Source organism: Chamaea fasciata, unplaced genomic scaffold (assembly GCF_029207755.1).
Source record: "Chamaea fasciata isolate MVZ Bird 193981 ecotype frontalis unplaced genomic scaffold, bChaFas1.0.hap1 SCAF_1, whole genome shotgun sequence".
In the NCBI taxonomy this organism is placed as follows: Eukaryota; Metazoa; Chordata; class Aves; order Passeriformes; family Sylviidae; genus Chamaea; species Chamaea fasciata.
In genome coordinates, this window is record NW_027094086.1 from 8,387,349 (window position 1) to 8,400,501 (window position 13,153).

The 13,153-nt window shown below is 37.0% G+C and overlaps 1 protein-coding gene across 5 annotated transcripts in view; it reads right to left on the minus strand.

Moving 5' to 3' along the window:
* PHF20L1 (PHD finger protein 20 like 1) overlaps window positions 1–13,153 on the minus strand; it is a 57,621-nt gene that overhangs the window by 17,535 nt on the left and 26,933 nt on the right. For 3 of the 5 annotated variants that reach the window (XM_066175724.1, XM_066175715.1, XM_066175706.1), the window contains 5 exons: window positions 12,035–12,220; window positions 11,622–11,828; window positions 4,402–4,620; window positions 4,149–4,205; window positions 2,784–2,888 (listed from right to left, as the gene is read on the minus strand). In XM_066175724.1, coding sequence (XP_066031821.1) covers window positions 2,784–2,888; window positions 4,149–4,205; window positions 4,402–4,620; window positions 11,622–11,828; window positions 12,035–12,220 — 774 coding nt within the window. The remainder of the gene's footprint in view (window positions 1–2,783; window positions 2,889–4,148; window positions 4,206–4,401; window positions 4,621–11,621; window positions 11,829–12,034; window positions 12,221–13,153) is intronic. The other 2 variants (XM_066175740.1, XM_066175734.1) reach the window with 1 other exon arrangement.

Sequence of the window (13,153 nt, forward strand, 5' to 3'; positions counted from 1 at the left end):
CCTGCAGCCAGTCCAAGTGTCTGCTTGCATGGATCAAGCTGGATCAGCTGATGAGCAGGTGAAATAGCCTAGGAGCAAGGGGTCAGTGGGTCTGCAAGGGCCAGCTCTGGGTTGTGACTTTCTAAGCAGGAGAGCTGGGGTGGGGTGCTCTGGGGAGTCCTGGCCAACACAGTGTGTGAGAATGCACATGGAAGTGAGATTGTACTGCAGTGGGGCTGCTGCCCAATGAGCTCATATCTGCAGGCACAGAAAATTGAAAGACTGGGATCCAGAGGAGCTACTGGGCAGTGTCTGAGCCCACCTGTTGCAGAAATTCCCACTGTACTTATACATCTCTGTATTAACTTCCTTCTCAGCCAGAGAGGAGCAGGATGAGGCTGTTATAGCACACACAAAAGCACAGACATCATCATGTGCTACTGCCTGCTGGTCATACAGTGGTACTGACATTTATCTTAATAACCAGCATTGTATCTTCCTCTAACAAACTATTTTCAACAGTCTCAAGAAACACATTTGCAAGCCTGTCCCTAACCACACTGACTGTCCTAAGAAAGTCATGTAACTGCAAATCATTGAACAGTTAGGGTTGGTAGGGACCTTAAAGGTCATCCTGTTCCCCCTCACCTTCCAGCAGACCAGGATTTTCAGAGGCCCACCCAATCTGGCCTTCAACACTTCCCAGGATGGGACATCCACAACTTCTCTGGGCAACCCATTCCAGTGGCTCATCACCCCGACAAAAAAGAATTTCTTCTGAATATCAAATCTAATCTAGATCTACCCTCTTTCAGTTGAAAATTTGTACCCCCTGGCCCTAGCACTACACTCCAATTAAGGAGTCCCAATTCTTTCTGTAGGTCTCCTGTAAGTACTAGAAGGCTGCTATAAGGTCTTCCCCAGCATTCTCCTTTGTGTAAGAGAGCCTAAACAAGCTTTCAGCCTCTTCTCATAGGGGATGTGCTCCAGCCCTCTGATAATCATCATGGCCTTCCTCTGGACCCACCTGAGCATGCCCATGGCTTCAATCAGTAATTATGAGTAGCTACCCATATACTACTCTTAAAAATCAGTACTTCAAATATAAGCAAGTAATCAGATTACTGCACTTTCATCCTATCTGTGGGAGGCATTCCTACTCTCACCTATCACTACCGTTTTCCTGCTATGGGTTCCATAATGTTCTTCTCTCCTAGATCACCTTCAATGAAGTCACTTTCCTCTTTACTGTCTCTGTCCAAAGCATACTATTTCCAGCATTTCCCAAGTGTATTCACTGTAGTCAACTCAAGGAGCAGCTGCATTACTGCATTACTTCATGCTGCATGGCTTCTAACCTCACTGCAACACAGCAACATAAATAACAGCATTGCCTGCTTTCTGCTACACATGGATTTTATACAATCAGTAAGTCACACACACACTTGGAGCACAAAACCAGTCTTTTCTGGGGTTTTTGTTTTGTCTTAAAGCCTTGTTCAAAACTTACTTGGGGCACAGAATGTACCTGCTTCCTCTTCTTGCCTACAACACCTCAATTTCATTTCAAACAAAAGGAGCATCCCTGACACCCTTACACTTCTGTCCACATCTGGAGTGGAGTGATCTAGTCCTGGAGAGAGAGTCTTGTTTCTTTTGACAGATGAGCTTTTTCAGGGTCAGACGTTGCAATCAGAATCCACTGGAGTACTTTAATTTTTTTCCCAGTTAAAAAAAGTCCAAATTGAATACTTCTGGATTGTTAAACCCAAATTTTCACAAGACGAATTTGCAAAGAATATGTTCAAGTTTTACACGCACTGCTTTTTGCATCTGGATTTAAGATTTCTATTTGTTGAGGCATTGGGCATATTTTCTTCTCATATTTACAAACATTGGATAAGCTTCCTAGAAATCGGAACCTAATTATGGTACCTGTGCCAAGGTTCTATGGTACCTCTGCCAGCTGTTTCAACACAAGCTGGTAAAAAGAACAAGGGAATGAAAAGATAAAAAGAAAAGAAAAACAAAACAAAACCAACCCAGCCCACAAGAAACTACCTTATGACCACAAGAAGATAAAACCAAAGAACAATATTGGTCACATACCTAGCATTTATCAGTATCTTCTTGCAAATACTTAAATGCCTTCTCAGTGCAAGTAAGAAGCTCCCAATGATTTTTAAGTAAAACAAGCAATTGAAGTTAGTATAGTACAAAGATGATGAAGTACATGAAACCTACAATATTGCAATTCACCCTAAAGCACTGCATGATCTGGAAGCATTTTCATATTATAGCACAAAATTTGGATAGAGAAGCACATAATCCACAAAATATAATCCCCATTTGTCAAGGCAGCAGACAAGGCTGTCATAACAGAGACGCCAACCTCAGCTGTGAAGGATTAACTGTTAAAGAGGGGGTGCATTGCATACAGCAAACCACTGAAATGGAGCAACAAACTAGACACTAGAATAATTGTAATGTCCAAGCAAAATAGGTATGACATGTATATAGAGCTTCAAATGAAGAATTTAAAAAGATGAAAACAACAAGCATATCTTTTGGAGGAAGAAAAAACACCTATGAAATATGTGTGTCTATCACAGAGAGAGACAGGCTATAAATGCAAGAAAAAAAAAAAAAGTCCTAAGTGTACCTTTCATATTTAAGGCTAAAATTTACTCTTGGACATTTCTGAAATTTTACATTCACACTGTTTACAAACAAGTTATATTGTCTAATCCTAGAAATACACTGGGTGGTTTTACTTACTTTAAAAAAATATAAATTGAACTTACCATGCTGTTTTGATTTCTTCTTTTTTTTCTTCTTCTTCTTCTGTTTTGGTTTATGATCTTTTTCCTTCTTCTCCTTTTTCTCCTTTTCTTTTTCTTTCTTTTTACCTGAAATAAAAATTAGACAATTTAAAGCAGCTTAACCCAAACAAGGCATTCAAAATCAAGTGCTCTAATTGTCTAATCAGATCAAAATAATTCAGTTAATTTACTTGGTATCTTGGACATGTCTTATTAAGTGCTGGTATAATAGTTCAAAGAAATCTAATTTGACAAATAATGTTTTATCATTTTAAGTATTTCCAAGTAAGATATCAAGGCAGAAAAAGCCCAGCAAAGTACAAAAAATACATAACAATACATAAATAGCTTATAACTTCATTTTTACTTACAGGTTATAACCAAAAGATTTGGGCAAGAGGAAAATCTTTCACAAGTGTAAAATTCCCAATTATAAAGGTTACATTGTCCTAAAAACCCATATTAGGCCTAAAGAAGGACATTTGAAAGAAATTTCAGTATCACAAATCTGCTCCTGCTGTCAGCACTCTGCAGTGGCATCCTCACAGAAAACTGATTCTGACTCGAATTTGACATATATTTTACTCTGCAATTCACTTTTAACCACTGTTGGTATACACATGAGGACAAGCACTTTGACTTCGAAAAAATTCTTTTTATCCTGTAATTACCCAAAAATTACAAATCACAAATACAAAATACATCCCACATTTTCACTCCACAATAATTTCTTAAGTTATCAGCAGTGAGACAAATAACAAGGAAATTAACTTGCTCCAAAATATAAGCCTCAAAGCCAGGATTGTTTCCTGCACACAGAATGGAGCAGTCTTATCTTCTTGAGAAACACAGAGACAAAACTTTTACCGCCTGCAAAAACAAGGTAGAATCACTTCTGAATTCTTGCCAGTCTCTAATATTTTATTTTGAACACAGGATAAAAACAGAGACCTCCCAATGTCTATTTTATTTCATGAACTGCCAAATGTTTCGCTAGTAACCCTTGTTTGCCCCTCCCATCTCATATCTGACAGTACAATGAAATAGCCAGTATTACTCATTCTACTCAAAAATAACCCCAATCAAATGAAAAACCAGAGGCAGCAGGCATCTCACAGATACTTCAGGATCCTTCAAACTCCTTGTTATGGGCACTTTCATTTTATCTTACAAATTATTCTTCTGTTACAAACCCATCATACACATAAAAAGTCATTTTAAGACCCTAAAAAAATGTGCAGCTGGACCCAGGAAACATTTTATGCTTTTACATTTGCTCTTAAGAGACAGGAAGTGTTAGAGAATTTTTCTTCTTTTTTTGTGAAAATAATATTGCTCTCTACATACCATATGTTGAAGAACTTTTCTCTTCCAGTTTTCCTTTTCTTTCCATTCTAGCTGCACCTGCAGATTGAAGAATATAGCACATAAGGCCAACGTCTGGCTGATGACCTAATTTCTTGTAAAAGTCATTAGACTGTAAAAAATCCTAACGGCACACAATAATAAGACACATACAAACAATACAATTATTTTTAATGTCATTTTACAATTACTTTTATTGTCTAAAGCACTGGAAACAAAAAGTATTGTAGTTTACCAACTTCTGAATGCTTGTCCTTCTCAATCATGTTCTTTAATATTTTCTCCTTCAGACTCTCAAAACATTTCTCCTTTATGGGCACAGAGCACTGTATCTCTGTCCCTTCAGAGCTCACTGATGTGGAAGACCTCTTTTTTTTAGTATTCCCTTTGGGTAACTTGAGACTATTGGTTAAAGGCATATCCAGATGAAAGGAATGTACATGGGACGAGGGTGCTGAAAACAAGAAGATGGATTTACTCGGCATTCCATAAGGATTGCAGCCAGCCAGGGCTGGGGTAGATCACTGAAATGTCAATATTGGTCATAGTATCATCACACTTAACAGATCATTACTGCACATCCATGCCTAGATCATAGTCTTGCATACAAGACAATACATGCCACAGAAGGTTTCTTCTTATATTGTGGAATTTGCACTCACTTTTAAACTACCTGTCCTGGTTAAAGTGCACTTTTACTGACACTTTTACGCCATTTTGTTTCTTTTTTTCACTGTAATGGGAACCCACCACAAGAGTAATAATTAAAGGTGCTGACACTGTCTATATCATTTAAGTTAAAGCTCCATTATGTTAACAGAGAAATTAAGCCCTGGTACAACATTTTTAGTCCTATGTATAAAACTTTTCTGCTTATTGAATTTTTCTTTAATTTGAATAATATTTAAATAATACACTTTCATTCATTAACCCACGTTTGAATAACATCTTAAAATACTGCGATAAGTCAGAATTCGGCATCATATATTGACAATTCTTATCTTGCACTATTTAGAAAAGTTTATTCAGTGAAATATTTAGTTGTTTTTTAAGCCCTTTATCTGATGCAAGTTAGGAAGTAACAAACTGAAAGCAAAACAAAACTGAACTTATAATTTTCACTGCTAATATTTATCATGATTTTTAAATAATCAAATTAGAATAAAAGTTATTTATAAAGAACATTATTAAGGTAATTCAAAACTCTCTATTACTGTGTCCATCAACATAGTTAGAGCTTCAAGATTCATCTAATTGTAATTAGGAAAGCCTAATTTTCCTCAAACCCTTGAAGACACTTTAGGACCATGCCAAGAACATATTGTACAAAAATACAGTTCTGTAGAGTCATAAAGGGCTCAGGTTTTTCTGTGCCAGCTGTAAAGACTTGGAGGCACCAGTTACCTTTGGTGTCTCTCAACAGAAGAGCCCAACAAAAGCATAAGCATGTAAAAAAAAAGTCCTAAAAAATACCTGCTGTTGGCCAAGATATTCAACAAGACAAAATATGGAGCTGATCTGGAATGCATTAAATAAGCAGCATTAAGATAATTTGGTAAATTCATCAGACATAAAAAGATTCTGGGGAAAAGGCAGGAACACCTCAAGCCTTCCCAAAAGGGACAGACCAACCCAATTCTACTGGGACACAACACAGCTCACACACCACCTCCTCCCACTCCTATGAGCCTTCCTGGGAACACAACCAAAATGCCACTAGTTGGAAAGCTGAAGGGCCAGCAAGAGGAACAGAAAGTGGTGCATCACCTCTCACACCTCACAGCACTTTTAATGCCAGGAGTCTCCAGCTGCAGGACAGCTCTGTACTGTGCAATCCAGGCAGCAGCACCTGCTCAGCTCTGTGCGCTGCCTCCTGCCACCCGTAGGAGCTGCACGGCCACGCCTGGGGCTACCTGAGTCTTTCCAGTGCCTCAAATCACCCATCTCACTTGAGACCATAATCTTTTTAAGACTGACTCAGGCTCTTGCCTTTGTCTCTATTTCAAGTGTGTTTAGCTTGCTAGGATACTTACTATTTACACAAACCACTATCCAAATTATTCCTTTCTTGGGTTTCCTAATTACCATTTATCTCTGTTACAGGACTGAACTGCTCTGCCATCTGTAGAGCAATAAGTATATTTTAGCACATTAGTAAAAGAAAAAAGTGACACTTTCCCACATCATCATGCTATCAACGTCTTGTCTCATTTCTAAAAAGAGCGCAAAAGGATCACCCAAATGCACGTAATTCATTTAGGTCACTGCCATTTTGATGAAAAGATGTGAGAACACTCTATCCAAACAATCTCAAGAGAAATTTAGTCTCAACAGTAGATGAATTAGTATTTAAAGTTTATTATTGAGAAGAAATCCTGACCCGACATCCAAATATGATTTATTACCAACAGCTACAATGCAACAAATTTCAGTATCTCAATAATTTTCAACAAAAGCACATCTGACAAAGTAATCAGTAATTGTTTGAGGAACACTAATATTGGGCAGAAATCTCTCCAGTCAAGCAAATACCCATCTTGCTGTCAGAACTCTCCAAACTGCCTTTTTATAGTAACTTGAAAATAGAAACTATTAGCCTGTATACACTGTAATATTATTCTTGGCTTCTACTTTTCTTTATTGAAAATCATTTTAGATAAAGAATCTTAAATTCTCAAATCCTACATAAAGTGTCAGAGCTTGCAAAGTCTGCTTTTCCACTATGCAAACACTATGCCTTACACATAATCAAAAAAATTGGATAAAGTGGTCAGTCAGAAGGGCAAGTAACCAATACAACCAGGAAGTATTAGCTCCTTTATGGAAATACTACCTTTTTTTTAACTGCTGTTTTTAATTGCGATTTTATTCTTGTCAAGGAGTCTAGCCAGCCACCTCCCACACAGTGAACGTGGGAGGCCTGAAGTTAACGCTCGGCACAGAGAAAGACGACCAGAGATTCGACTTGTAAACTACTGATTTTGTCACTGTTCCAAGATCAATTTTATCACTAGAAGGCAAATTTCAGATTAAAAAGAAATGCAAAACACAGCATTCCCAGTCCAGTTTATAGCATGTTTCCAGCCCTACTTCTCCTGTTATGGCACAGAGAAGTGACACAAGCCCCCCCATGCAAGTACAGGCATAGGACAGGATGTTGTGCCACAAGTACAACAGCACAACAGGGCTTGCCGTGGTACTCCTTATTGCAATTCATCAAGCTCAAATGAATTGTAGCAATCTGAAGCAACTTATTTTGTTGACTAATATTCTAGTTCATGGCTTTCCATGTTTAAAATAATATCATAAATATCGTTATCTGCGTTAATATACAACTTAAATCATATTGTTATAGAAATATCAATCGTGTTGGTCATGTTTAATTAAGTATTTTGAATTCCCAGTACATAAGATCAATTTTATATCTAAAGACTTCTAATTGCATATCACAGATTAATACTGGATCCTGCCCAAAATTACATCTTTAGGAAGAACAAGCCCATAAAAAGGTTCTTGCTTGCCTCATAATCCACCCAAACTTGGAACTTCAAGGCAGAGATTAGAATGGTAGGCATTCAAATGGGGGAGTAAGTTTGAATGTTAATAGATGGTTGAAGTAAAACAAACAGCCAGCCCCAAAGTAACAGGAGCAAGTAACAAGATGAACAACAGTTCATCCCTCTTAAAAGCCAGGTAAACCAGTAACACAGGCAAGAGTGTTCAAAAATCAACCAATCTAATTTTCTGAAAATTTTGTACATCAGCTGTTTCTCATTCCTGCTGCAGTAAACTGTTACCAAGGAAATTATATAAAAGTATGCAACCTGTTTTTACTTTTAGTCTTAAATGCAAATTACTCCTATATAGTTAACCTAATGTTATCCTACTAGCAAAATCATCTATAGGTGTTAAATAGGAAATAACAGCTAGTGATAATATTGGTACATCAGCATTACAAATACTAAATTTTGGATTAGAAAGTGTAACAATATTTTCCTGTTACTTAAACTTCAAAACCCAGATTGCTTGCTGAAATTATGTTTGCTCAACATATAACAGCTAAAGTAACATAAATGGTGCAGGGTTACAGAAACCAAGAGAAAAGATCACAAATTTAAGGAAAAGCACAACTACAGAAGGACCTGAACTTCCTATATTCAGAATGGCAAAACTACTGTGTTAAGTATTCTGACTGACTGTGGATTTAAAGTCTTTGAAATGCTGAAGTGACCAAAGGCCAGTTATCTGCATTTTAAGCAATATGGCAAACGAAAGCAAAGATTCTCAGGTATATGTGTGCAGTATCAGGTGATCACAAGTAGGACCACACAACAGTTTAGTAAAGCATTACCTCTTTTTAATAACTAATGGGTAGTGAACAGGTGTCTACCAAAGTGCACAGTACATCCATGGAGCCTTTGGATTGAAGGAATTATCACAGAACTTTTGTTTTGCCTCTACAAAATGATATGGTGTTAATTTTGAGCAAAGATTTTGAAATCTATGTGGTAATACTATGAGTTGCCATTTATGCATCTGCACTTCAGTGCATCTAGTCCCTCTCCTTTGAAAACACCAAGTCAGTGCAATCTGAATAAAGTCACTAAAATGTTTATTTTTAACAACACCAAATAATTTTTTTCAATTCACTCAACCGATAGCCTCCATCAGACGTCAAAATGTGCAACATCACAAATTACATCTCTGGGCTTAAACCAGTTCAGCTCTGTTACAGAAGGGTCAAGGATCAGACCAGGCTGTTCCAAGCTAAATACCATCATGAGGTATCTCTGAAACTATTCACAGTTATCTACTTCAATGATTACAAAGACAGCAGGTCTAACCTAAGTGCACTTAACAAAATCAGTAGCAATGTCAAAATCTAGACCTCTAAACTGTGTTAATAAAATCTTAACAGCAGAAATACCATAAACAGAGGCAGATTTATAATAGTTCTTTCAAAAACACAATTACAGAATAGTTTGGATTTTACACCAGAGTTCTCAATTTGTAATGAATAAAGTGACAGTGCATACATTTAAACAATGAAGTGTATGAAACTACACTTAGGTAGATGTTTCTGCATGATACAAATTAACTTTTCTCTATTATTTCAAGAATTGGCAGGAATGAGAAAGGAAAGCTTTGGGCACCTCTCCTGTATATACCTGCTTGCTGGTTTTAAACAGATAATTAGGAAAATACTGATAAATAGAGTTTTTATTTATTTTCCTGAAGCATGCAAGAATTTGGTGCAATTATGTGTGCATCAAGAATGTGACTTGAGAACCTGTGCTGTTTCAAAGGCAAATAGATGCCTTTCAAAGCATTTAGTTATTCAATTTATTCAATAGTGTAGACTAACTCCAGAAGTTTCAAGCCAGAACTTTAAATCTACATTTTTCTTTTTCTTCTAAAATCATGAGGATAAACATGTTCCACCAGAGTTAAAAGACTGGGATGAACCCAAAACATATGAATTTTAGTTACAGTCCTACCAATACCACTGGCAGATAGCTCCAAAAACTGCCATGAAATCTGTGAATTTAAGATATCAAACTGCTTAGATTAGTCTTTCAGGCCACTAAGCTGATACTCAAGAAGCCGTTGGGCTACAGGCTGCAACCTACTGAAAATTTCTAATATTTGTACAAAAAGTCAGTATGAAAGCTCAAGACACAGTACCATTTATTGCATGAAGGAAAACTGTAATACATGAAAATTAGGAACAAAACAGATGTGCCTGGAAAGCAAAAACCCAGAAGATAAAAAATGTAGCTGGCAAATCAGTTCCTTTAGAGCTTATAAATCTTAAAATTATATAGATATGAAAAAAGGCTCATTAAGCTTTACATACTGTATAAACTCTATCCTCTGGTAGAGGTTGCAAGCACCTCCAGCTTTCCACTATGGATTCAAGTAGTAAAAACACAATTTTATCATGGAATTTTTCCCTTACACAAAATGTGTGGACATGTCACAGAATTCTGAGTCATGAAATAAAGGTGGCTCTAAATCAAAATTATTCTTTCTTTTATTGCTTCAGCTATGGCCAAGACCAAGACCCAGCTCCACAAACAGGTCTAAAGTGCACTCCTGAGTGCTGGGTTTAGAACCCGCTCACTTTGCCCCAAGCCAGGCCCATGACAGGAGCAGGCAACTTCCAGTACTATCAACTATACATAAAATGAGCCAGCAAACACACCAGAAAAAGCCAGAAGTTAAATTTCTAGTAACTGAAATGAGTTTTACCAAACAGGAAACAGATGGCTGTTGGAAGCTGTTGCTTTCTTTTACGATCTTGTTCAATGAGTGGGCAAATAGACAACTCCCCAGAAGCAATTCTCTTAGTGGCAGAAGACATGACATAAAGAGGACTTTTATAGGAGTAATTTTCCCAGGAATCTGTTCTGCTGCTATGCCATGTATCAAGGGCAAATGAAGAGTGTCACATGGTTTCTCTCAAGTAATTAAGTAATATTTTAAAAAGCTTAAGTAGTGGCTCACTAGAGATACCCATAGCCCTTATTTCAACGAATTAGTTTAAGAGATTCACAGATTAATAGATGAAGATATAGTTTAAGTGTCATAACTCTATCTTTTAAGGTCATACTGTCCTCTCTTACTATCAATCACATATATCTGAGTAGAATATAATAATTTGACTTTTTTTCTCCCCTCTTCTTACTTTTCTGAACAATCTTCTCATGAAACAAAACAAAACAAGGCTTTAAAGGAATTCTTTCATGGCAGCCAGGTAAAAATGGCATGATACCCACATGCGAGACTTACTTATAAAAAAATTATATGAACACCTAACATACATCGGATGAAAACATTCCACTTTTAGGACGTGCAAAACACTATGTAAATCCTTCCCCAAATCTCTTGGTTACCTCTATCCAAGTGTTTCATGTAAATCACAGTAGTCACTAAACTGCTACAAAGGGAGAGGCAGCACAGAGTTGCAGCACTGGGCTCTTGCTGAGGGTGACCAAGTCTATATAAAAGTTTTTGAGGATTTTTCAGAAATATTTTTAAGTAATATTTTGTAGCAAGCAAAGGACAAAATTTCCACTGCAAACAGACAGAAAGCAGAGGACTGCTGACTGTCTTTGAGAACACCATTGCTTTAAAGCTGAAGCCACAAATTAGTATGTTAGTAAAGACTTCAGTTTGTTAATTATTTTTACAACTTCTAGCAATAGCAAAAATATTTTTGAAATACTGCTTACTACATTCCACACTCTTAGATTCTCCTTAAAGCATGTTAGAAGTGCTAAAGCAGCTCTAAGCCAGTGAAGAAAAAGAATATGCAGATGAATGGAGTCCGGAAGACAGGCAGGTTTCTGAGTGTGCAGAAAAGAAAAGTATCTCCTCTTTCTGTGGAACTGAATACATACATTTTAACCCTACAACTATAAATCTCTCTGGCTGTATACTGAATCTCTTTACCTGACGCTGTTGGAGCTACTCTTCCATCAGTTACTGCTTTGGAAGAAAGATATGCAATCATCTGAATATCTTCCTTGTCTTTACTGGGATATTCATTACGGAAAGTGGATTCTGCGGATAATGGTGCTGTAACTTCCGAACTACGGCTTAAATCAAGAGGGAGACATGGTCCACGCTTCTCAAGTGACACATGAGCAACATCAGGTACTACATAAAAGAAAAAATGTCATATTAAAAAAGACACATGGGTCCAACAAACAACAGTCTGGATTGCAGCATTACATAACACAGGAACAGCAAACAGCTTTAGCTACAGCAGTTCAAAATATCCCATTAGTTGAAAACCATGAAAGGTCTAATTTTTATGATTCAATTTCTCTTGGGCAGTTCTTTATTAGATTAAGATACATTACCCTCCAGTTTTGATGACTGTTGGTTTTGACCACTGATGGAGAACACTTTTCCATCAGTAACTGAAGAGGGAGAAGAAACTTTTTCTACAGAATCATCAGGCAAGGAGCAAGTGGCTAAACGCTGTGATCTTCTTCTCCGTTGGCTATGTTTGTAGGATCTAGGGGAATTCACTGGCTGTGATGGACCTAAAAAGAGATCTTTCAATGTTCATGAAGCAGAGAGATACACCATTATCTTACCGCAGCATTTGAGATCTAAAGATGGGGAGTGCTTTAAATAGCTCTTATTTGCAAAGCTGGTAATCACAGCAAAACTGGTAAAAGTAATTACAAAACCATGACTACCAGGTGCAAAGAAAGATTTATGCTCAAGACATGATTCTGGTTTTTGCTTAGTATAAATTATTAGGGCACCTACTTCCCCACTGGTAAAGTTGATTGTTTTAGGCAAGCAGTGTATTTACAGTAAGCAACCCTCCCCATAGAACCCAGGCAGCAGGCTACTTATAATGGAAGGGGGCAATAGGATTTAACAATAAACAGAACAAATGATCACAGTTAACGATCTAAAAAGTCACGGATAGTGTTAACATACAACTTAAAAAATAACTGAAAACAGTGTTTAATTTTATATCCCACCTCCTGCCTTCTGATAACCTGATATCAATACCCCAACTGAAATTCAAACACACACTGCCAATGCATGGCACAGTAAGAAGGCTCCAGAACTTTATACATAAAAACCCCAAACAAACGGGGGAGGAGGATTGATATAGGTTAATATAGGCCTGATTCATTAAAAACAAAAAACCCACACTCCCCTACACCTCGTCAGTATCACCCAGTTCCACAAAATTTTGCCTTAGAAAAACATTTAAGTTGCTATTACACTGGAAAAGTCAGTGTTCTCTCCTCTTTATAAGCAGTTTTTAGAGTCAGTTATACAGATTTAAAAATTAAGACACAGCAAAGCTAACTTTTCACTAGAGGTAGGAAAAACTTGGAAGCCAAAGATTAAAGACAAAACTAACAAGATCTAAGCTACTAAGTAACCAAGTTTTAAATTAGCCATTTTTTAAAAAATATTGCTACAGAGAAGTCCAACTTAATCCAAAATAT